This window comes from Sipha flava, unplaced genomic scaffold, assembly GCF_003268045.1.
Source record: "Sipha flava isolate LNK unplaced genomic scaffold, YSA_version1 111_pilon_pilon, whole genome shotgun sequence".
In the NCBI taxonomy this organism is placed as follows: Eukaryota; Metazoa; Arthropoda; class Insecta; order Hemiptera; family Aphididae; genus Sipha; species Sipha flava.
In genome coordinates, this window is record NW_020271729.1 from 383,346 (window position 1) to 411,060 (window position 27,715).

The 27,715-nt window shown below is 31.7% G+C and overlaps 1 protein-coding gene across 5 annotated transcripts in view; it reads left to right on the forward strand.

Moving 5' to 3' along the window:
• Nucleotides 1-27,715, forward strand: part of LOC112688713 (guanylate cyclase 32E) — a 75,479-nt gene that overhangs the window by 30,618 nt on the left and 17,146 nt on the right. For all 5 annotated transcript variants that reach the window (XM_025562064.1, XM_025562057.1, XM_025562073.1 and 2 more), the window contains 3 exons: nt 9,808-9,885; nt 12,392-12,636; nt 25,137-25,282. In XM_025562064.1, the coding sequence (XP_025417849.1) occupies nt 9,808-9,885; nt 12,392-12,636; nt 25,137-25,282 (469 nt within the window). The remainder of the gene's footprint in view (nt 1-9,807; nt 9,886-12,391; nt 12,637-25,136; nt 25,283-27,715) is intronic.

A 27,715-nucleotide genomic window follows, 5' to 3' on the forward strand; every position in this document is an offset into this window, starting at 1 on the left:
ACTAAAGCCAATTGTACATTAATAAATATTGGTCATTATACTGATTCCTTGATAAATGAAAAACATTGCCCATCAGCCAAGATAAATATAAATATAATAGACCTAAAAAAAACATTAGTTGTTAAAATTCAATCATTTTAGGTCATAAATTCAAATGTTTGGTTTAATTTAATTGCCATGATATTACCGATACATTTCTATAATGACTTTATAACACTGCATAGTTATTAAATTTAAGTGTTTTTTGACTTTTAAATGAGCTTTTATAAAACAGTTTTAATTTCAAGTTTGAAAAATAAAGATACACACGGTTTGCGTGAAAATTAATTCTATACAGTACATTTAACATCACTGATAACGATGGTAAATATTTTATACTTAGCAAAATGTATATATGTATACTAATATTTATTGGCCTTTAGTTATTATACGAGATTAAACGGGTTTTAATTAATTAATAGTCCAGATTACCTATTAAGTATTATAGTAATTGTTAGCTAAAGGGCCTTAAATTTTCTCTGTCATTGATAATTTCGTAATTTCACAGATTATATCACGTGGATTACATATTTTTTTTTATGAGAATTTATTTTCCCAAAAGTAAAATGTCATAATTTTAAAAGGGATCTGTCATAAATACGAAATCTATCCGTAGTGTGTGATATATCATTGTCATAAATATTTGTTTCAAACAAAAATATCTATTACGGGATTTATTTTTTAAACTGTTCACAAATTTCCATTCAAAATTTCGAAGGGAATATAAGAGTATTACAAAATTTCATTTATAAACGTCTCATGAAATGCATTTTTTAGATAGTGATATTTTCAAATTATATTATGTATGTTTACATCTGAGTCTTGAACTCTCAAAACGTGCTAGATATTATTGAGATACAGGAACTGGAGGTTTTAACGTGAACGCAATGATAAATCATCTTATTCGTAAAACGATTTCGAACCGAGTTCGCTGTTAACTATATAGCCGGTATCATTGACTCGATATAGTTTATACAAATTTTAAGTGTTTGATAAAGATATTTTACAGCTATAACTAAACGAACTTTGTTTTAAGATCGTCAGCCTTAATTGCTATCACTATAAATTCCACAGTGATATAAACTACTGAATAACATCGTAAAATGTTCAAATTTCGCAGTAACTCAAATTATTAACGTCAAATTCAGAAATTATTATTCTTCAGGAAAATAATGTAAATTAATTTAGGTGATTAGAATTATTGCATGTTAAAATATAATTTACCTATACGTATTGTGAGATGTAACAAACATTTTTTGCTATAAAAGTAATGGATTACTTTACGAATTTTAATTACAACATAATTTTTTTCAAGGTAATTGTTCATAACATTTTTAACTACCTACCTAAGGATAATATGTTCTTACAGTTTTCTGCGTGTATTTTGTTTTATTTACATTAAATCACGTGTAAAAATATTACCCCACTTGCGATAATTTTAGTCAAGTTTATTGTAATGTAGTATATTTCATTAAAATAACGAATAGGATATTTATTTAGTTTCGCATAATGTGAAATATTGATCATTAAATGTTTTGCCAAACATATTTTAAAATTTACGAGATTGATTTAAGAAGTCTTTCCGAGGGTGAAATCATATTTTGAAACAATATTTTGAATCAAAGCATAGACCATTTCAAAATATTCTTAATAAATTCGCATTTCAAAATGTTAAAAGTATAAACATAAACATTGGCTTTTTTTTTGGTTACGGAAAAGAGTTTAAAATTGATACTCACATTGACATATTGTTTAAAAATGTCAACTGTTGATATTAAAAAATATAATCTTGTGATAAAATGTTGGTTCGTGTTATAAGAATGAAAAATATATAAAAATACTGGAATGTAATGCATGTGTTATCTGTGCAGGAACATTTTTTTTCATTTATCAAAAAACGATGAATATAACATTTTAAAGTTTAGTTAACATGATTCCATAATCTATTTGCGAGAATATAAGAACCGAATGGCTGTCATTTGCAGTATATAAGTTCTTCTGTGTACTTATCAAGAAATATTTTATGAACACAATGTTCATTCACTGTGCCTTCCAACTAAATAGATCTTTTAATTCGATAACAAATATAACCCGAAATACGTGTGAATAACATCAAATCTCATAATATTTATGTTATTGCCAAATGGTTCATGAATAATATAAACACGTTGTACTAAATGGTAACTTCAAGTGCACGTTAGAATCTACATAATTTATTTTTAATTTGTTCGGATATATATACGATAACATTATAATTGGATTTATGTAAATATATAAAATGACGTGTATATTATACGCAATATTATGATAATTTATCGGACATTTGTGTACTTACCATTCGGAATTTGTTTTTATAAAAAATAGCCAAGAAACTCACTAAAAGTATTACATTTTATCAGGACGCAGGAGGAGTTGTGTTTAAATAGATTTAATTGTGTCATTTATATGGATACACTTATGTTACGCATTGTTTTTTATAATACGTTACTGAGAGAGTTATTAAGATAGAGAGAGAAAATGTTGACAACCCATAAGTATCGTGATATCGTTCTCTATACATATTATCAGTAGCTGTTCAGTCATTGCACATGCATGTTATCAAGATGTGTTTGCTATGCCAAAACATAAAAAAATCAGCTAAGTGTCGCTATTATAATCAATGCATAGACGTTTTTCATAACACCGTTTTAGGCTATGATCCTTATTGAGTGTTTATTTTTTAGTATTTACAGCGGATATTAACACATTATTATAATATCACTATTATCATCATTATCATCATAATCATTACCATTGCCGTTTTGAAACATTTACACGTATACGATAAAAAAAATTAAAACAATTGTGTACATCTGCTGCGCATTTTTTATTATATGTTAAAAAAGGATGTGGTCATATGCATAAGAGACTGCCAACTGTAATGTAATAACGCGTTCCCTCTGCTGGTTCACTATTACCTCTAAACGTACAGCATCTGTATTATTTTGTTTAATATGATATTATGTTTAAACGGTTTATAATTGTAGGCCGTTTTCGCGTTAGTGTAGACATTGCAGTTTATATTATAAAGTCAAACATTACAACGATTCCAAGAGTTTCGTTTTCGGTAAAGATGAATATTATACGTTCGAACAGGAGCGGTATTAGTGGATTTTACGACCGTCGTCCTAAATTTGCAACTCGGTGTTTATATAAAAATACGCATTGGAGAACAAACTATTTTTACACACGGATCGCGTTTTACGTAAACGCGCCTGTAGATTATTATTATTATTATTGTTATTATAATGTACAAATATGTATATACGTGTACCTACGCGTTCCGAAACGTTTTCTGCCGTCACCGGGTTTTAATAATATTGCCGTGTAGTATTCGCTCGGGTATTCGCCACGAGCTACGTACTGTTGTCGTGCCATTAATATCGTTGGCAAAAAACATTGTACACAGATCACCGTGGTTTCCATGGGTCGATGTGTTCATATAACGCGCGGCAATCAAAAAGACATTAACGTACCCATCATATTATATGTATTATTGTAATATTCACTTCGGACACATCGCAGCCTGACGCGCCGCGGTCGAGTAGGGCGGGTGACTGTGTACGCGGACAACCGTTTTCCCGGGGTATCTTTGTGTCGGCCATCCCCGTAAGACGATGACATTTATTCCGCTGGATTACTCCCATATCGGTTTTAACAAGCGTTCCTTGCTGCTCGGAACACTCGCATCCTCCGCGGTCTTTATTCGCCTTATTCGCTGTACCCGGAATCGAAAAGATATAAAAAAATCGTGTGCATGTTATGTGTAAACGCATACGTATAAAAAAAAAAAAAATAGTAGTGTGTTCATGCATGAGTTATCCCGTTGATAACGACTCGTTGACTGCAATCGTTTGTTTTTATTTTGTTTCGTTTATACATTATGGTGCGACTAGAAAAGGAAAAAGCGTAAGTGGTATTCAAATAAGGTATAGTCCGAAATCTTCTGGAAACGTTGAAACTGTATTTTTTATGACTATCATGAAGCAATAAATGTTCGATTGAATTCGAATGTGTTTTGGAAATTCTAATACAAACAAAAATGCATTTAGAATGGGTCTGTTTTTAAACCCCTTCCCTCTAAATTGGAATCTTGAAATTCTGATTAGGCAGATCGTTTGTGCACAACTATTTCCGGAGATATTGTAAATTAAAATTCAAGGGCTATAGAAACGGCTGAAAAGGTGAAGGACAACAAAAAGAAGATTATGAGCGGAGTAATGAGTTTATATATTTTATAATAATAATACTATGTTTTTATTTAGTAATAAATACTTTTTATAATAAAAATAATTCTTTGATTTTCAACCTCAGCTTCATTTCTGGTAAAAAAGTTTACTGCTTATTAATTTTGAAGGTCGAAATTAAAAAATTCTTAGTAATTTTTGTTAACATTGGGAAAAACAAAAAAAACTTTTTTACGTAAAATCAGTTTTTGATAAAATGGATTTTCTTATTTAGCTGTAATTCAAATCTATTCTAATATTTACCGTAGTTAACTTAACTTGTAACTGTCAGTTATTAATAAATGCTTATAATATTATCATTATCTATACATAATAAAATTTTCAAAATATTTTGTTTCTTTTTGAGTAATTTAATGACACATATGAAACGTTTGAAACATCGAGAAATTTGATTTAAATATTTAGAATCCAGAGCAAAAACAAAAATTATCGGACTTATAAAAAATGGCAATCACTCAAAATATGTCTATACAAGTATATGGTAAAAACATTGTTTTACTCGTTAATATCGAATGTTTTATCGATATCATGGATTTTCAGATCACGAAAATTTGCTCGTCGGATCCAATCGTTTTATATTGTTATTAGTGCGAATCATATCGTTGTTCTTAAGATTCGATGAATGTGCTATAGAAAGACCATTTGATTCAATCGTAGATATACAGTGATGAATAATTATAACAATCAGACTTTGTGTAAAATATAATTAAATTTTTAACTGCACATCTTACATCTTACACATCTTACAATAAAAAAAAGAAAGTCTAGAAAATCGAATGTGATATAAATTTATGATTGGTAAAATAATAATGTTTTATGATAATGGTATCGCGTGTGATAAACAAAATGTATAATATTTTACATACACTTTTATGACAAATAAGTATTTATATGTTTTACGGTTCGGTGAAAGAAATATTATTGTTAAAGTTTTAAAAAACTTATGAAAATAAATGATGAATTGAAGTATAATATAAAAGGCTTCTCAATATATTGAAAATAAGTAGTTAGATGAAAAATGATTTAAATTTTATTTTTAAATGCCTTTTTAAATATTTAAAACCTCTAAGGCTACTCCCCATCAAACGTGCACCACACAACAATCACAAACAAACACTACTATTGTACCAAATATCATCCAACATCCAATGGCCTGAGTTGCGATGAAATAATAATAATAAAATAAAGAGATCTTTAAAATACCATTTGCCAGATAATGTATTCAAATCTATAGTTATTTTATGTACTTCACTGTAATTTTTTAAATATTTATTATTTATAGTTTATTTATTGTCTTTTGGTTTTTTATAATAGAACATTTTAAAATTTTTAATACATTTTATATTTATATTAAACAAATCAAACATACACTTTTTTTTTTAATTAATGAAAGTGTCTTTACCAGACATAAAAGACTATTAAACTTATTTCGTTGGTCTCTAGAGAAAGGGCGATAACTTAATTTTCCGAACTTAGTTTATATGACTGTCTAGTAATAATAATAATAATATAGTCAACTGCAGACTCTGAGGGCTTAGGAAAAATATAATTTATGTCATCTCATTATTATAAATTAATAATAAATCATAATTATAATATAATTATTATTGAACAATTAATGTTTTAAAAGAATTTTAAATTTATATGGGAATAATTTCAATTTTTATGTTGTGTTATTTTCTTAATTCCTATGTTCTCGGTGTATTATTTTAAAATGCTATTTCCAGTGTAATAAATACTATTTTCACCTTTTTTTTCCAACTATTGCTTAAATTTAGTGACTACTAAAAAATATTTTAAATCTGTTTCGAACGACTTTGTATTTGATTAATGAAAAAAATATATTTCACATTCAACCATAGCAGTATCGAGTTATAAAAAGTTTCGGTAAAAAGAAGTTATTGGCGATATTAATTCAATTGAAACGAGCTGGTAGTTTTCACGGAGATGGTACGAAATAAATTAAATCTTTATCCCATAATGATTGCTGGCTTCAAATAATAGTATTCGTTGAAACACCCATGGTGTGAATATTGGAAGTAAACGAAAATTATCTTAACCCCTCCCACTACTTCCTTCGTTTACACTAACGCTTCTATTTCATTTTTTTATATCCTATCAAAGCACTTTATTAGCCCTCCGTTGTCTGACAGATTCTCGCTTGAAATGGCAAAATCAATGCACATTTTTAATTTCGTAAATCGTTTTTTGTTACGTACACGAGAGACGAGTTAATATACAATAACCCAAAGAACATTGAAGTAATGATCGTTGATTTACGACCGTATTATGTTGATCAAACTTAGTCGAATAGAATAATACTCGCATAAAAACACTAAACCGCATGTGCCAATGCACCAGTGGGAATATAATACAATACTCATTTATTGCAATGAAAAGTTGTCTTTTTGCAATAATAATTTGTGGCGGATCAATAGATTTGGTTTCCTTCAGTCTCCATTGGAAATATTAAAATAATATTTAGTGTTTTACTTAAGTTATTCATTGCGTATCGCTTGCACTGGACGATAACATCGTATGCATATACAATTCTCGATATTGAATGCCCAAAGAGTAAACTTATGTGTATCATATCGTACCAGGTACTTTTAATCATACCATTTTTTTTTATTTCATACACCTGTCAAACTATTGATGTTATATTCATTATTGTGGCTTCGCTTTTAATAACATTCTCAATTATTAAATATGTTTGATTTTTTTTTTTAAATAATTACTTTTTTCTTCATATTTAAATTGTTTTAATAATTATAATATTTGAAAAATCAATCTACAATAAAATAAAATATTATTTCATAAGTAAAATACACGATAGGAAATTATTCGCATTTTTTATTTATTTTAAATTCTGTCGTGTTTTTTCTATGTTTATTGGGTGGGTGAACAAATTTATATTTTTATTTAAAGTAAGTGTTTTAGTATTACAGTATAAATTTGAATAGTGCGGAAAAATTAGTAAATAAGAAAAAAAATCAGTTTTTATCAAATTAATTAAATTAAATCTTACAGTAAACTAAGCCGTATATTATTCCGCATTTAGCAAATATAATCGTTGACAATTTAAATTCTACTTATTTTTAAAACAAATGTTAATTTCAGAAACACTTCTTTTCAATAAAATATTTATCACATTAGTTTAAGAATAAAAATTTAGTGCTTGCACACAGTGCGTCTTCGACGTAGTACAAAAACGAATGGGCAGCTATGGAAAACCGTTTATGAAACATCCATTTATTATTATTACTATTATTATTTATTATTGTTGTTGATATTTTGTTATTATTTAAGTAGATTTTCTCGGGTCTTATATCACTTCAACTATTATGCTGTACCTACTTCAGCATACTCGTAACGTATAATAGGGTTTTTTATATTCCCGAATTATTATTCAAGCGACGATTGCATTCGGAATGTCAAATTATAAGTGACGAAAATATAGTATTATGTACTTCTGCAGATTCTGTTGATAAATTTTACACTTTTCATGTAAATATTCGAATAATAAATTCAATTTTAAAACGCGTAAGACTAGACCGAAATTTACGACCAGACATAAAGTCCGCGTTAAACGCGGGCACACAGCACATCGCACCAGGATAAGCTCAAGAGTCGTTTCACCACCACGCGACTAGGAACAAATTTTGCTAAAGACGAATTCATAATATAATTTACTGTAATACATACATAGTGTTGCTTTAAAAGGAATCATTTTTTTTTGTTCTATAATATTTTAGTCACTCGTTTGTCAGTCCAGACGAAATAGATTCTTAAGGCGGCACTGTAAGAAGCTCATAAACGCACTTAAACCTCGAGCTTCGTATTGAAAGATGCACACCCGAAAACAGGAAAACGGAATCCTTGTAATATGTGATTTACGGTTGTTTAAAACCGTAGAAATCTGTACATGCGCCGTACGTCGGGTATTTTTTTTTTTCGTTCATAGGCGACGTGTGCGCTCGTATATCCGTCTATTCCGTGTACGTGTTTGCAGCACACGGACCACGCGATTCGATCGACATTCGCATGTTACATTAATGGTATAATTCGTAAACCGCGGTGCGTGTACAAGTGCTGCACGAACAACAATCATCGTACGAACAGTAGTGATTTAGTTTCGCCTCGTCTGCATTGCAACCGCCATGCGGCGTTAGACCAGGACAAACGTAACTATCGTATCAAAACACGCCATCGCAGGATTGTTAGATACTAGACGTATTCGAAAACCGAATTCATTAGAGTGGTAAAAAAAAAAAAATAAAGAGAAAAAAAAAACCACTCGACGACGCGAACGTATATTATTATCATAAGATGATGCGCCACCGCCAACGACGTTTGTCATCGTAATCCGAATATCTACTCCGAGCCCTGGTTATTACGTGTACGTATTGTGTACGATATTGGTTTGACGGTTTTGACAAGGGGATTTATTCGAGATTTTGCGTATTTTTATACGATTTTTTTTTTGTACATCGGATTAAAATGGTATTCATATACTCGTACACAACCCCCATACGCGTTCTAACGAGGAACACGCATCATTGTATTAATAAACGTTACAATCATATGTACTAACCTCTATTGTCCAAAAATAATAATCGGTAATGTATAGGTTTCCTTAACTGTAGGTTGTTTTTGATGAAAAAATATTGCTGTGCGCATACTCGCATATATTTTTGTTAATCGCCGTGTTTTGTCAATAACTAGGAGAAGGTTGGATTGGAATGATTTCTCGGTTGCAAGTCGATTGGTTCAATACGACACGGAACCGGATCGTAATTAAACGTTGAGAAAATTTTTGTTTCCATGACGTTGTAAGAATTCGCAGAAACTGTTAGAACGAAGAATTCGGTATTAACCATCATAGATAATAATGATATTATCTTATCTTTATTATCTATGTTAATCATGTTTTTTCATCGAAAGTGTAACCTTAACAGCATGTGTTTTTCTTCGTGAAAAATAACTTTTGTAAAGAATTAGATTAACAACAAATGCAGCGGATTATTGTCAGTATTATTGTTGATTTCATTGAATTTTTAAACACGTTCTCTGATTACGGATTTTAGTAGCTATGTAAAAGTTTGTCGTGAATATTTTGAATGTTAATAATTATTTGAATACATATAATAATGCGTAAAAACAATGACTTTGTTATCGGTTTATAGTTAAATATATTTATTAAGTATGCTGTTTTTGTTTGAAAAAATAATGGGCCAAACTTCAATTTGTAGATGAACAAAATGAGCAATAGTAATAATAAAAAAAATATCAGTCCGAAAAAAACTCAACTTATTTCGGAAGAACCTTAAACATTTCTTCCGTTTCACTTAACGTTATTAAGACTAGCCAAATATATTTAATGAAAATCCCAAAGTCACTATTTTCGCCTTATAGAATTAGAGATGGTGATAATTTTGTTGTTCACTAGCAAATTACTTTAATATGTGTTTTTTTTTTGCAGTATACGTTGTTTTAGGAAATTATTACGACCACACCGGTCTCGTTATAGCCATGGACGAAATGGATTTGTTCAAAAATGGTAAGTAAAATTTGATTACCTTAAAGACTAGACAGTTTTATTATTATAATATATAGTATTGTGCGTTTTATCTATTTATTTTATTATCTCTTCCAATTTAAGAATATTGTGTTTGTATTTTGTCGCTTAGTAATTTTTAATTTCCGATCAGTGTTTTTTTCTCCTTTCCTTTCAATCACTTTCCAAATGACTGACTGATGAAATGAGTTTTATTGCGATTCCCGACGAACTTTGTTTAAAACGTCCGGCACGGGGAGTACTTATCCAAGATTCTGATAATACTCATTGGCGTGTAAAGTACAAATACATCAAAATTGCTTTTTTCCGCCAAGTAGATTTTTCCCCATTTGGCTAGCGACAGACCAATTCTCGGGTTTCGTATAAGATATCAGTGTACACCGAAAATAAACAAACTATTGATTTCCAAACAACTTTTTTGACCGTCGGGTTACATTAAAAATGCTCTTCATTAAATTGACATATTTTATGATCAACAGAAATATTTCCCGAAATTGATCGTTACCGGATATTTTGCTTAATTTCCTTTTCTAAACTGAAAAAGTTGTAATTTATGTTTAGGTTTCATATCGACAATCGTAAACATGACAATACAACGTAAAGAGTGTTTTAAATAATTGTCATTGCAGCAATAACTTAAATTGAACAATACTCGAGTTTACGAACACAGTTTCATCGTTAATTTTCCATATATGTGTATACAGTGTGTATTATACACGGAAAATTTAATCAGGATTTCATGTTGACCTACATAATTCCGTTTCTATTGTTGAGTACTTATTTTTTTTATCATGTATTTTCACTCAAAAATAATAAAATTAAACCAATTTTAGCGTTTCTGTGTGATGATTTTGATATTGTTTTTCTTAGTTTCATAATTAACCATATTGAAATAATTTATTATTCCACTTAATAATTTAGTAACATAATAATATAATATTTGAAATGATTTTGAAATTAAAAATAAGATTAAATTCCTAATATTTTAATCACGGTACATGAAAACAGAGTTAACTATTATCTTCTAGTTTATATGGTTTGGATAGATGTTTCTTTTTAAAGGAGTTTTTTTAATCATATGGATAATCAAAATGGTTGAGTCTAAGAGTACTAAGAAAGATAATTATATTTGTTATTTTATAAAATATTGTACGTATATTTGTACCCAATGAAAAGGTAATATTAACCTTTTCTATCAAAATTGTAGATTTATTGATTTCGAAAAATAAATAAATCGTACATATTTTTTTTTTTGTTATAGTTAGGTATAATTCACTTTTAAATAAATACGAAGATTATTATATACCGTTAAAATTTTTTGAAAAGATTTTATTTAATATTATTATTTGAATATTTGGTACATACAATTTTTAAGCGTAATACTTTTTTGTTATATAGTATTTGTTTTATTAATAATATTATTTCTAATTAATTATTATGTAGCTACTTTACACCCATTAAAAAATTGTTTGTAAAAAATTTATTTTTAAATACAAATTTGTGGTGAAAAACGTTTTCGTAATATTTTACATGATTAAAATATAACAGTATTAAAATAAGTGGAATATAATTATTGTTATTTATGTACTTTTTATTTAGATATTTTAAGTTGGCATTTTATAAGTATTTTCAATTAATAATTCCAATTTTTGTTAATAAAAAAAAAAAAAAAAAAAAAAAAAACGAGTCAAACCACTTTACCTCGAATGAAATTTAGAGTTGGAAAACAATCGTTTAAAAATTGATTGTGTAACCCACACCGAGTCGAAGTTAAAATAATAGCTTGTGCGCAGTGTACCACGCGAAGAATGTCCTTTCAAAAATCATTCAACTATCGCTGAAACAATTTTGAATTTCGATTCGAAATGTACACTTAATATAAATTTAAATTAATATAAAAAAATATGATAATAATTCATACAGAAAAACGCACAATAACCAACGTGCCCAGCCTTGAATCCAATCAGTTATTTATTCACGTGTTTGAAAACATTATTGTATGAGCTAATATAATAATATAATGCAACAAACTATCTACGTATAAATATTTATGTATAGCCTGTCTCAAATTAAACTATATTCGTATATATCATATCATGTACACACATATTGGCATAATACTTTTTCTTTTACTGACCTGATAAATTATTATCTTACGATTTATTCTTTTTTAATATTAAATACAATTGAATATCTAGGTGGAAATATCGACATCTGTGAAAAAAATACTTTTTATCACACATTTACTACCAATAGTTTTGTTATGTTAAAAAAATTAATACATTTAAATAGATGATGTCAGTCTTGTGTAGAATGTTATTTTTTTTGTATACGACATTCTATCTAATGCTTGCACCAAATAAAACGATTTTTTATTTATTCGTTTACGTTTATAGAACTATCAAACTTTAATCGGTCAAATCGGCCAGTGGAGATTTATACGTGTATGCATTGATTAAATTTTCCTTTTTTGCCTTTTTTTAACTAGGTGAATATTTTGTGGTGGGCGTGGACGTGGAACAATACGATGCAGAAAACCCCAGGAAATATTTGACCGGCATGTTGTCGAACAAACAAGATCCGATTTTGGAAAAAGCGTTTCGATCGTTTTTTAGCGTGGTGCCAACGCCACCAAGAGGATTCAAGAATTTCTCGGTCAAGGTCAACGAGTACATGGAGAAACCGCCATTTCTGTTCCCCAATCCCTTGGTTCAGTTGGGTGGTGTCAAACAGGTAAATCGTTTTGCGTCAAACTGCTATTTTCAGCATAAACAATATTACATCCACTGGGAATGATTTCCATAACATTGGAACTCGGTTAAATGTTAATAATAATCATTAAGCCCATACTATACGTAGCTGTACGCGCTTGGCACGAGATAATATATTTTCAACACAGCCGCGTACACGTTAACAGAATGTAACGATTACTCGGATGTTTTATTTATTTTCTTTCGACATAATATATAAATCCAAAAACGAATGAGATATCGACCGACGTATGTGTTTAACGTCAAGTAATCATTTTCACAGAACTGGATTGTGATACATTCGAATTCCACTATTTCATATAGCAAAATGTTGCGGTGAATTATATATATATATATATATATATATAATAATCGCATAATCTGCTAATAGCTGAGAACTGCAATGCATTATTATAGGCTTATAAAATGCAGTCTGCATGTGGCTTCAGAATAACACAGTACAAATAGATCTTGATGTGATATTATTGTTTATATATGTGCGATTTGTCTTACTATTTATTTTTTGTTCGCAGTTTTCACATTCCAACTATTAATTTATTTTTAATTCCAATAGTTTCTTTTTACGACACTCGATAAATTTCAAGCGGATGCTCGATATATATACTCTACTGTTTTGTAATTAAGAAGTTTAACTATATCGTATGATTTATTATTCTATTAGTCAATTATTTCTGGAGTCAGTCGTGTTTACATTTTCTAATGGACTATAAAATTATCCATAATATCAATATAATATAATACTACTTTTAAGTCGTTTAAGAAATAATTAAATATATTAAGGCTCTTATAATTAATTAATATCATGTAAATATTATAATTTAATTTTGAGCACGATTTTCAATTATAATGTAAATGTAGTACAATATTTAACATTTTACGTTCAAATCCAAGATTTTATCATTGTATTACAAACTAACGTGATATGTCTTTAATAAGAATAATCTTATAATACCTGTATAAACATTGGTATCCTACATAAAATTTAAGATAATTTCGAAAAATATGTTCAATGAAAAGTAAAACTTAAGTTGTTTAATATCTTAGAAAATATTTAGAAATCGAAAACAATGGCACGATAAAATGGAAATGTGTTGTGATAAAAATGTATTTTATGGGACATAATAGGGTTACTTCCACTACAAACAATAGGTATGTGATTTATAGGTAATATAATTAATTTATAGACGTTAAAATGTATGTATGTGTTGTATTATATATATACAATTTTTTTTTTTTTTTTTTTTTAATTCGATTTTCGTTGTCTGGACCGCTTTGTTCCCTTGTTTTATCAACAATACCTGTATGAAAAGCCATAGTGAATTATTTTGTTTGTCAGAGATCAAGTTTATACTGAGGTGCGCATTAAGTGTCATGACAATAGAACACTACGTGCTTGATAATTTGTTTTTATTAGCTTATAAATACTGTCTTGTTACTTTCGTCGTACGTATTTAGAATACAATTTATTCTTTACTTTCATTAGTGTTGCATGTAAAAAGAATAACGGAAAACAATTTGATTAGTCACAGGCGAAACGAAAGTCACTCCGTTGAATTATTTATATCTTATTAAATACTCATCATTTGTACTTGTTCTGACACAGCGTATTGTTTTAGTGCCGTTATATTCGAATTATTTGATAGACTTTTAAGTCTCGCGTGATTTTTCGATTGCTACCATGATTGCTGCGCTCTATGATTCACAAACTTTAATGGATACGCGCCTGCAGCCGATGTGGATATTTTTCGAATCGCACGTTCACAAGCTAATCGTATTATTTTAATTCATTTATTTACCCACTTATCGTGGGCCGATGTGTCGTTGATTGCGAGCATTAAACAATTTCCGGCACCTACACCGTGTTCGACTTTCGAGCGGCAAACGCTGAACGTATCGGAACCGCGATATAAATACGGTGTCAGTGTGTGGAGAATCATCACAAAATACTCGAGCACACCGTGAACATGTCGCGAAGTAGTTATTTTCTTGATCCCACGAGTGCTGTATTCTGTATACAGGGACCGTTCAAGTACAATATATGTCTTCCGATCCGTTATAATAACGGGTGATAATTCATTTATCTCAGGTCAAATCGTTCGACAGAAAGATTGGCCGGAGCACATAAATCACTTGGCCTCCGGCTACGGGAACAAGTCCATCGCAAATTCGCATCGTCCCGTATCGATTTCGTCTGTACACGGGGTTAAGCGGGGAGACTTTTCACAAGCGTTTCACCGAATCGATGCGATTGCACTGTACTCGGACCGATTTTGGGCCGTTTTTATAACGTCATGTGTACGATTTACGGTTTTTAAAATATGAATATTTGTGTGCGCGCTCGTGTGTCAGCAAGCGCATTCCCCTTTGACGTCGGACGAATAAAAACAAAACGACTGTCGTGTTTTTTAACGACGACGTGATATTCGCAAACCTCCGGGGCTTCACGGAAGCCTACATGACCGTCGAGTTTGTAATTTTTATGTGTTTGTCGCATCATGATATAAAATTATAATGTTCAACGACGCAATCAACGTCTCACTCGCCGCGCGGTCTCCGCGGACCCGGGGGCGACGTGGTCGCACGGTTAGACTCGATCGGCCGATTCACTCGTGGTTACCTTACTGCCCGAGACCAACCGTCGGTCACCACGACAATCTTAATCATTCGTCCGGCTTACGATTCATGAAAATGACGCTTCCGACGACGCCCGGTACGTGCCCACGCGCCATTACGTTGCTACGCGTCATTGCGTGCTGGGCGCCCGTACACGCGTCCCGTGTTACGTGCATTTGTGATACGAATGTTTAATTACAAAATCACCGCCATCGGCACAGTAAAACATCGGTTGGATAATTTCAGACATCACTTGACAGGAACAGCATTGCCGGTATAATTTCCAACATCCGGAACGGATAGGAAATCGTAGAAGAATAATTTGCGTACGTGTAGGTCAATGGCCCAATGTACGAGCCGAACGGTGAAGCCAGCGCGTGCCGCCGAACTTCTCCATGTCCCGGTGGCGGATTTCAAGCGTCGTCTCACGGCGCGAGACGTTAGTCCCTAGCCGTCACGCGTCTTGTTTAAGTGCCATTCGCGTTCAAATATTACAACGTGCCGCCGGTCCCGCGGGAAAGGACCGTGAAGTCCGCGTCTCGTCGCGTGTTATATCGTTAGAAAAACGCCAGACGTACACCGACGGAAGTTTTCGTGTTGCACCGCCTGCGGTCACATCAGGACAACATATCCCATCGGCACACGTCTCTCGCCTCTCGTACAATAACCGAGAAAAGATAATTAAAACGTCCGTCTCACGCGATTAAAGTGAACGTCGGATGCACAAAAATCACACGCATCACACGTGTCGACACGTTGCGTTTCGGTGCGATACCGTTTGATATCGTAATGCAGCGGGATACTTGAATACATTATACTGCCATCTCGTTTTCGTGCGCGTTAAAACGAGTTGTATCGCGTTAAAAAGTGAGACGTAACAGAAAACGAAAAAGAGAAAAGCGTTTAGTTTTTGAAACACTGCTACTACCGTAAAAATTCTGTTTTTCAAGAGTGTACGCTGCAAACGGAATGACAATAAATATGGAAATCGTAAAGTTATAGTGATATTTGACGTTGCGCGTGCTTCGAATTCTACATCAAGCGGAACATGTGTGTGTTATAAGAATATTCGATCGGTGTCCGTAAACGTAGACCAAAATGTTGAAATACCATTGACATTATATTCATGTTCACTTGAAACCTTTTAAAACTGCATTCGACTGTTTTTTTTTCGTACGCAAACGACGCGAAACAAACGTGATCGTTGAAGTTTACACAACGTCAGACAACAAGTTGGTCATACTGGCGTACCTTTACATTTCATCGTGGATTGATATTCCGGTCGAAGATTAATTGCGAATATTGTCCGACCTGTCACTGGAATGACGTCTGTGAAGTTGCCCCCTACATTATTCTATCAACTTCAAACCTTCACCAATATTTTGGAACCAAGTTTTCAAAATTTGTAACTTCACGTTTTTTCCGTTAAGTTTTTCGGTTAAGAGCAAGTTTAATATTAATCTATTATCCACTCGTCGTAAAAATACTGATACATCTCTTTCCAAATTAATTAGTAGCAAAATAAATTGTTTCCCTTTCCTTATTTTAGAACGTATTTCTTTTAATAGACCTAAATATAACTTGCGTGCAAATCTTAATTTTTACCTTTATGTATATTGAACCATTCAAATATAAATTGATAAAAATAACAGTTTTATCGACTTAACTAAGGGCCTGGATGTATTGTGTTAAAAATAGCATCAAATTATATGACAAAATAAAGAAACTTAAAGATGATATTATTTATATTAATTATACGTCATACAGTATGGTTTGTGTTCGAAAACATTGAAGAATACTTACTGTTATTTTTTATACGTTCGTAGATAATGAGTTAATTTTTCTACAGTTATCGTAAATTTGTATTTATATCGACAGTTTAAAATAGTAATGTTAAAGTTAAATGCCGTATGAAGCCGCGAGAAACCAAAAAACAGTTCATTTTGACTTGATAATGCCTGGTTGACATAGGATAGAATTTTTTCAAGTTGCTAATATTTGTTTAAATGATGTAAATATTTACATATATAGGACAATTTTGATAGCTACAAAAATGTTACTTCCTAATTTCAAAATGTAAATTTTAGATACTCCGAGGTCCCCTTCTAATGAGCATAGCAATAAATTAATGACTCATAGTCCAGAGTTTAATTATATTTTAATAGTGAAAAAAAATTGTTCGCTCATCATTAAGACATTCTAATTTAAAATGTCCTACGGTATTTTATAAAAATTATAGATACTAGTAATGCAAATTAATTTTTTTAGCTAATTGAAAAACAGATTTATAAAAACAACATTCTAAGTATGTAATAAGGAACACAATTTTAAAACTTAAAATTTGCAATTTTTAGATTTGTTTCCTTTTTAAAAGAATTAACAAATTTTAAATCTCATAATTTTAATTTATCATTACTATTTTATTTATAAGTCTGTAGCCTGTATTAACTATAGGTAATTCGGAAAACTAGATGCTAATTAATTCCATATTAGTTTCAAAATTTTGATGAATGTTCGAAGTAGATATGACAATGGAAAGCTGTCCCGCTACCGCAAACGGAAAAAATTAGATTAATATTAAGCTTGCTCTCAACCGAAAAACTTTTTTCTGGGAAAAACGTGAAGTTTCAAATTTTGAAAACTTAGTTCCAAATTGTTCCGAATTAGTTCCAAAATATTGGTGAAGGTTTGAAGTCGATAGGACAAAGTGGGGAACTTTGTGGCCAACTTCACGGACGTATTGGAATGCCCTGATTTTCGACGACGACGCCAGTCGCGATTCCTGAGTGCACCAAGTGAAATTCTTGGCGAAACAATGTTACCGCGCGATTGCTAACGATCAAAGTCGCTCGGGCACCGTTGCGGAACAATTCCACACGAGGTAACGCGGGATTGATTGATTTTCGTCGAAACCACGTTTGACGTTAATGCGATACCGAGAACACGTTATTGATGTCAAATGCATGCGCGATCGCGAAACGCTAAGGCTCAACTGTGTACATGTCGGCGCGTAAACGTCAGTATATTAATATTGCGCGGTCTAATTAGGATGCAAGAAAAAAAATGCATCGAAATCGGTTTAATGTTCGTTTTTCGTTATGATGATCGTTTGTGTACGAACGAAAACCAATGATAAACCATAACGTTTAAAAAAAAAGAGCCGATCTAATGGTATTTAATTAACCGCAATAGAGTGCATCATGTCTGCATTTTAATGTTATAATTTTTTTACGTTAGTTATTACTCGTGGAAACAACTAACTGCGATCGCTAACACTTGAGTGTCGTATTGGAAATCAATAAATACCCTATTCTATTCAGATGCTACCTTCTTGTACTGTATTAATTTTCAAGCTGTGAAAAGCTAAATCGCATATTTTATCACAACATTTGTAACAAACGTTATTGTTTTTGTCGAAGTACAATCATTTCAGATTTTTTTTTTTAGTTTTTTATTTTCAGTACCACAGAAATGTCTTATCACATGTTTATTATAAAAATCAATTGTATTACTTCGTTTTGATGAAAAATAAATAAATACTCAGCCGAATATTTTGAACATTAGCTATTATGTTCTTATAACCATGATAGTACGAGTGACAAATGTATCCTTCCTTTACGCTACTTGGCTTTGACCAGAATTTAATTTTATGGAAACCGGATCATTTTCGGTCCGACAAATCTGACGCATGCCACGTGTTTGTAACAATAAGGGTGTATTTTTTTTTTCGTTTTCGATTTCCAAACAATTCCGAATCTCTGATATTGATCATCGCATTTCGTAAGCGATATAATATAATACGCTCGCTCTGCTCTCGCGGTGAACGGACTATTTTGCGGACTATTTTGCTCGTGGGCTCGTCGCGAAAAAATAAATCGTTCGAGATAATATGCATTAAAGCCGCTGCGCGCGGTCTGTTTCATTACGGAGTTGTTAATCTACTAATGGTACATACAATTTATGTAATAATTTATGTAATAATGTAACACGTCATGCGCTGGATATAAAATTTAATCGATTTGGTTTGTAGCTTGCGTACGTTTGGTTAATATTATAAAACAAATGAGTACAAAAACAAGTGAACGGTTGTAATATTTTGATAATAATTTTTATTATTATTACTATAATTATGGTATTCGTGTCATGCGCATAGTATTGCCTGGAATAAAAATATTGAATATGGTTTTCGCGTAGGTTAACGTCACCATTAAATGCTTTGGCCGCGTCGCGTCCACTGGATTCATTGTTTGTCGTTTTCTTTTTGTTTCAAACGCACGAATTATTTTATTTAAAATTATAATTATCTATATAGCAAGGGTGTTTATGGGCACGTGTTGTTTTTAGAGGTGATGGTCGCTTGGGTGAAGGTAATAATTTTGACAGTAAATAATCCTTCTGGGCGAGTGAAATTATTTTTACCTGCATAAGGTACGAACTTGGTGATGGTTTCCGGACAATGACATTGATGATATCGTTATTAATAATTATTAACCTCTAATATTGAAAACAAGATTACAAATATACAGTACAAATTATACATCATGACACTTCATAGCACTACCTGGTTCGTCGTTCTAGTTAAATTCATTGATTAATAGTACATTTTATTGCCTTCGCGTGGGCCATTCGCTCCTCCTTGATCATGCATATAAACTTGGGTTAAATAATTCTCCCCTTTGTACACTACACTTAACCGAAAGCGTCTGTGATATTTCTCATTTATTATTTGACTGTCCTTTACTTTATATTAAACGTTTATCACTGTTCAATTACTTAAAATCTTCTAATGTCTCACCTCATCTTCCTTCAATACTTTACACCCAATCTGAAATAGTCATTAAGCAAATAATTACTTTCTTATTGGAAGCTTGCTTTGCAATTTAAGTTATTTATACTTTTTTCTCACACTATTATCAAAGCACCCATATTGATACAATGTAAATTTTTTTTTTTATATACTTATAATTTTTGTCAATTGTCACCTTTTATTGTTTTCTTATGTTAATGTCTAACTGTGTTATCTTTAAGTGTCGAGCTGTCATAGTTCTTACTAAAAGCTAATAAAAAAAAAAAAAAAACAGTACATTTTAAACATTAATTTCAATATTTCTTATGGATTTAAACATCGGGCATTAATTCACTCAAACGCTCTATTCTATAATACTCTATTCTCCGCTTTTAGTGACGTAAAACGTAGGACGAAGTATAGATCCCTGTACCATTTTGATCGTTCTGTTATACTTTTGAATTATTATTTATTTATTATGTTTACTTGATATTTAATATGAATTTATTACTGCTTGTACAACTTTATTTTTCAAAACGATCAGCCACGGCCCACTGCCGATGAGACGTTTTGATTAATAGTTATTAGTTATGCATTGATAAATTGATAATGATTGTAATGTACACACATAATATGAACCGATTCAGGTCTTTTAGACGTAGACATTTGAACGTTAAAAAATAAACAAATATTCGTATTATTTTTTGTTTTAATTAATATTATTTCATTTGTAATATCATTAATTTCAATATTAATTAATTTATAGTTTTATTTGTTAATTTTTTTTTATTATTACATATTTTTTATTAAAATATATGAAATTATACGATACAGTATAGGTATAATCATGGGGTTGTAAGAGGATGCATTTGCACAACTCTTGTTTTTTTAAAAAAAATGAATACGTACAATTTAAAAATGTAGGATAGAGGCTATTATTATTATTATCAAATTGTTTAGTAGCACGCATTATCTTTTAGCCGTAGAAAAAAAAAATAACTCTGTACTGTCTTACAATTTGAAAAAATATGCCAACGTATTTAATTTAAATAGTTTAAGCATTCTTTAGAAATTACTATGTATGATGCACCCCCTTGATAAAATTCTTCACAGGGCCTATATAAGTATATTAGTCATTATGCGATGACTTTAGTTTTCTTGCATCCCTGCGTCTAAACGGCCACGTCTAAGTGTTCTTATTCAAATATAAACACATCTAAAGATCAGATATAAAAAACATCGTATACGGCATGCTTCATACGTACTTAAGTTTATATGTATAAACTTATACATTTATACGCGTAAACGGATTCTCGACAACACTTCTTAAAAGCGTTCTAGTTTAGTTTTGAGTGAAATAAGTATTGCGTATTGAACCGAATCAAAACTTGAAAGGGTGTTTAAAGCTGAACGCACATCGTTATAACACGCTTTCGCAATATCGGTCTACTCAAGAACGTAATAGTATTCATAAATCGAAAACGTTGCGAATGCAAAACCGAAATCGCGTCGCGTTGGTTTCAAAACGAATTGTTCGTAATTATGTTTCGCACGCCGCACACACACTCATGCATATATGCATATAAATACGTTCACAACACCTATACTGATGTAGCTGCAACGCGCGTTGATTAGGTACTCGCATGAATGTGTGCATTATATCGGTAGGTACATTACGCTGCACAATATGGAGACCGCGTTTTTTTGGAAACTAGTATGGCACGAGTGCGGGTGCTCCGTAACGAGTTCCAGAAACGGTTTTTGTCGTGTATCATATGAGAGCAGATTATTTTTTTTTTTTAATTTTATTTTTACGAAAAAATAGTTCGATATCGATTAACGAGACATATTCGTCGATACCGCGGACGTTGTTCGCACGCGCTTTCCATAAACGTCATAAATATAGTACACGATTCTGATACTAGACCAGTGTAGACGTACCATGGGGTGGCTCCAGGGGGGGGGGGGGCTAGGGGCCGTGCCCCCTCCCCAAACCCGTACCGTATTTATAAAAAAATGCATATTATAATATGGACTATTATACGACACGCACAAGTGTGTAGATAGAGCCATAGAGGTATGACGGTGTATACGATGTACCTGCTATCTATATTATGGAGAACCAATAAGGCTAGAAATAAACTATATTAATATCAAATATATTATGGTATGATCAGTGGCGTAGCTAAGGGGGGTTTTGGGTGTTGTAACCCCCCCCCCCCCATTAGTTTTTATTTAATAATTTTTTTTATTATTCAATTCCCTGTATGCACAGCGTCGTTGATAGTTGACCGTGGTAGACAACTGATGATGATCAGTTATAGAACAAAAAATTACTCTTTTGTGTTATTCCTTCGTGGCTGATAACGATGCATACATACAGTGGTCGAAATGGCTCAAGATAAGTGGAGGGATGCCTTACAATTCAGATTTCCTGATATCACCATAACATTCTTCACACTTTGTGCACCTATAATATTTTTTTTTTGTATTTTTTTTTTATAGTTCACATAAGGTATATTATCTTAATCCGTGGTTCTAAATACGAGTATAATAAGGGTTACAAAACGGCTTATACTAAATAACACAATAAGCTAGGCGCTCAGGCCTGACTGTTAAAAATAATTATTTTCACCGAAAAAAAAAATGTATTAAGTATATATAAATATAAAAATGATAATAAGTATATCATTTTAAAAGTCTCAGGAGAAATGCGTTATTCTAGTCAAAACAAGTAGAGGGATGAAAACTGTAAATACAAAAAAGTAGAAGGATGCCATCCCTCCGTATCCTCCCACTTCGAGCACTGCATACACATACGGTTCGTTCTTATTTGAAAAATGGTACATAACAATATAATAATGTGTACATAACATCTAATTGATTATTAGATTATCGATATTCCATGTGATCAATTTATCATGTACGAAAACGGTTTTTTCTCTCATCATAAATTTGTATTTTTTTAAATACTCCCCAAAAAATAATGTTTTATCCGAATTAATAGGACGTGTATGTTCTTCTTCGACCCATAACCGTTTGAAACTGTTATGTCTAACAAGATGGGTAGACCAAAATGACTCAATAATTATTTTCCTCGAGTTATTTGATACAATAGTTGATAGTTTATCAGAAATTTTTTATATGGCTTGATAAGGATGCTTCATCAGGAGTATACCAATTGCTGTGTGCTATAAGAAAACCAGAATTTATACTAGCAACTTATAAACTGGGACACGTGTTAAGTTTGAGTTTACCATTAAGTTTCTTCAGACAAAAAATATAGATCTGGTCGAAGCTATTCAAACCGTTGATGACGTAGTAAATATAATTAAATCACTAAGATTAAATGATAAAAGTGAATTTAAAATTATATTTAATAATGTAAAATCCAAATGTGATGCCTTAAACATTGAAATATCTATTCCTCATACAACTAATAAGCAAAAAAACAGATGCAATATCCAGGTTGATTTGCTTGAGGATTATTACAAAATATTTTTATTCATTCCATTTATAGATCACTTTTTAACTGTACCGTATGATACTACGATGTTATCATTTTATAATATTCAAAACATGAATTGCGTAGCACACATTTTTGTACGGACTAAATTGTTGTTTTCTTTTTGTTATAAGATTTTGTAAAATTATAACTAGGCCCCCTCCTCCCTAACCAAGGCTCTGGAGCCTCCCCTGAGACGTATGTACCCCTGCGACGGCGAACGGAAACCAGCGCAGCAATCCGATCGCAACGATACGGTTTACGATCATCGTCAGCCAACAACGTTACCAACGGCCTCCGTACGCAATTCGTTTCATTTGGCGTAAGGTTCAACAGACGTTTTTCGACCAAAGCGTGCGCCGCCGATCCGCCGGACCTTGTTCAAACGACGACCGCGCGAGCTCTTTCGTGTCCGTCCCGCGGTGATTTACGGTTAATGCGACGGGAAAACAATACATAAACGACTGCGGTAACACTTACGACGTTCGGTCGCTGAGATTGTAATTAGTGAACGTTTTCCGTTGCGGTCGGGTGAAAATAACGCGAGCGGTGAAGCGTAATGATATATCGTACACGTGAAACACACACATAACACGCCTGTTCCGTGGACTCACCCGGCACTCCGGTACATAATATGAGGGGCGGATTTATGGGGGACGGGGAGCAACTTGATGATCACCCTCTTTCCCTTGGGCTTTTATTTTTATCCCAGATTTAAAACATATGTAAACCATCATACAGAGACGTGCATGTTAAATATTTATAAATATTTACCATCGAATACCATGTACGTCATTGTACAGGTAGCATGTTTCAAGATAATAAAAATATAGTGTAATATATAATTTAATAATAGTAATAATATTCCTATTCGTCTCCCCCTCTTAAGCAAGCTTCAGATCAGCCCACGTATAATATTATTACGTGTGTTTCACGTACATTGTTTATTAAATACCGATATATTACCTGTACGGTGTTGCGTATTTCTTCGATCGTCAGCTTTTTCATCTGCAATATTCATGATAATAATAATGGAGAGATGTCGACCCGTCATTGTTATATACGTGGAATATACATAATCATAACGAATATTATAGTATTATTTTTGCTGCTACAGTCCGAGAAATAATGATCTACATGAGAAATCGTCTAAAAGAGTTAATAACACATGACACTCACACATACCATATAAACCTCAAGTAAACGGTATTGCATTTACTATAAATCACCAAGTAACTTTACTTATTTTGCTCCGGTGATTTATTGGAAACTAAATCAAGTACGGTGTTTTTAATAACTCTGCGATTTTCCTATAAAACATGGTTTTCCGTGCAACATATTATAATATTACCAATAGTAAGCCATCGAATATTCGTCCATTCCGTATATATATATACATACTATAACTTATATTCAAATATTTAAATTATATACAATATGATAGTTTAATTATGTCAAAATATCCCGATGTGAACCGCACCGTTATGTTTCATTGTACCCGTAGACATGCAAATGTAATAAAAATATTCAAAATCAATTTTTTTTTGGAAATTTATAGATTTCTGTCGAGGCAGCGTATCTGTATGACGCGGTTCATTTGTATGCGAGAAGCGTGCTGGAGCTGATCGAGTGCGGTGACGACCCGAGGAACGGTACGGCGATGATGGCAAAACTCAAAGGTTCACACTACAGAAGTGCAATGGGGTAAGCGAAACGCGTTAAAAAGTGAAAAATATTAGTTTTGTATCGAGAAAGTTTAGTGGACGGGAGACAAACGGAAAATAAAAAGAACTATCTTACAAGATGTTTTCATATAACCGTATGCCGAGAACTATACGAGTAAAGTGTGTTTTTGAAAAGTTTTGACCGTCAACAGAAATACCGTCCTTTTATGTATTCCTCGTAATGACACGTTTTTGTACGCGCCATATAGGTACATTACGAATAAATAATAATTTTCAATTTTGTGTTGCACGAAAATAAATGTTTGAAATGTGTTATAAAGACGTTCTTTGTTACATCTTAAACGCAGGTGTACGTTATAAGTTTCTCAGATTTTGGCGACGAGGAAATAAACTAAAAAAAAAAAAACATCCCAGGTATCATTTAAAATATATAAAGCTGTTTTGGAAATTAAAACTTAACATTTCAACCAGATTTTGGATTATGTAAGCTTTAACGTTCTTTGGACACTTCAAAATACTTGGCTCAATAAATAACTGTTTTATTTCATAAAAAGAAAAACACATTTATTAATAACATTTAGCAGTAGTTAATATATTTGTCGCTTCGGAATATAAGTTATAATGTATTGACAATAACTGCTTATATTATACTTTGTAGGAGGATGGAATCGTATTTATTTAAATAATTTACTTAAATTTGCACTGCACAGTTATATATGTAGTTGTAAATTATTATTTTATGCTACAAATAAATTAATAATATATAACATTAAAAAAAATAAAAAAAAATTAAAAAAAATAAATAAATACCGTTTGAAATTAAAGAAGTATGTTTAAACGTACTCATATAGTTTAACGAATATTATATTTTAATTTTATTTCTCTTATTTACGATTCTTATACTTAAAATCAATTTCATCTATTTGCACATTTAATGAACGAATTACAACAAAACGTAACGAAATAAAATTACTCATTTTCATTATCTTTCTTTCGGGCGCGTGCCTCAGTCACCGTTTAGTAGTCGTGCATGGATACACGTGTATGTATACTATGTATACATGGATACATGTACGTATACTTCGTGGCTTTTACAACCGAATCAGTGGTGACGCTTGTAGTATATTACGAGAACTTTTTGCCGCGTGTATACATTTATCATAACGGCTGCAACAACGGACCGACCTTTATTTATTATTTCGTCGTTCTATTTTCTACCTCCCTCTCATTCTATCTCTCTTTCTCTCTATTATTTTTTTAATTAATTAACCATGGCCACATTATGCAAACACGATAATATACTGTTATACGACGACAGTTTGTACAGCGTGTTGTACTCGGTTCGCGCGAAAATGACATGTTGAATGATAATATTGCACTGGAACTACTTTTATACATTTAAATATATATTATCACGACGCAGAACATCACGCCTAGGCTATTAACACGTTATTTTTAACGATTTTCTCGCCTATTGTGTGCACTAAACGATTGTGTATGTTTGACTTTCGTGTAAATCTTGGGTTTCGTGTTTCCTTATCGTAATACTGGTCAACGCACGTCGCAATATATCTTTCGTACGCGAACTCCTTCTTAAGTAGTCTGAGGTACCTATAAATTGTGTGTATAATGTTTATCATCAGACTTTATGTACGGTTTGCTGCAGTGAGGTACTTGTGAAACATTTTTGAGAGGGAGACATAAATTAATTGTACAACTTTTTATGGTTACAATATAATCTGAAACTTTATTATAAATTATTACTTAATACTTAAAACTCATGTTGATTACTTGATATCAATGATAATTACATTATAAAAAAGTGACTATATGTGACAATCACTCCTAATCCCAATTCGGTCGAATATTGATATTTTATATTACATTGATAAGTGATATCAAAAACTTTTGATATAAAACATGATTAAAATTAGTGAAAATTAAAAATATTTATAATTTACATTATTTAAGCTGAACAATTAATTTGCATTATGGTATCAAAAAACTTCTCGAGGGGGGGGGCATATTCCCCTGTTGCCCCCCCCCCCCCCCCCCCCCCCCACAGGTACGCCACTGGTTTGCTGTTACGAAAACGGGTCCATCGTATTTTTTTCGATAGTTTAATATATTTTTTTAAATTATTTTTTTTGTACCCCTTGTTATCCCTTGATATTTGTTGGTTATTTGTTGTTATTGGTTCGACGTTCCGACCGTTGAATATATTAATTTTTTTGTCCTTAACATCGCGTGCATTTTGTCTTTATTGTGTTGATATCACACAATTTCATCATCATGCGAGTACGAATAGGTATACATTTAATTATAATTATCGATTTGGTTTACTCTATGACACCACAATTTTATCAAATTATTCTTTATATTTTACGGTTTCAAAAATTTACAGATAAAACGAAATATTTCATCTTTTGTCGTTTTGAACATTATTATTTAA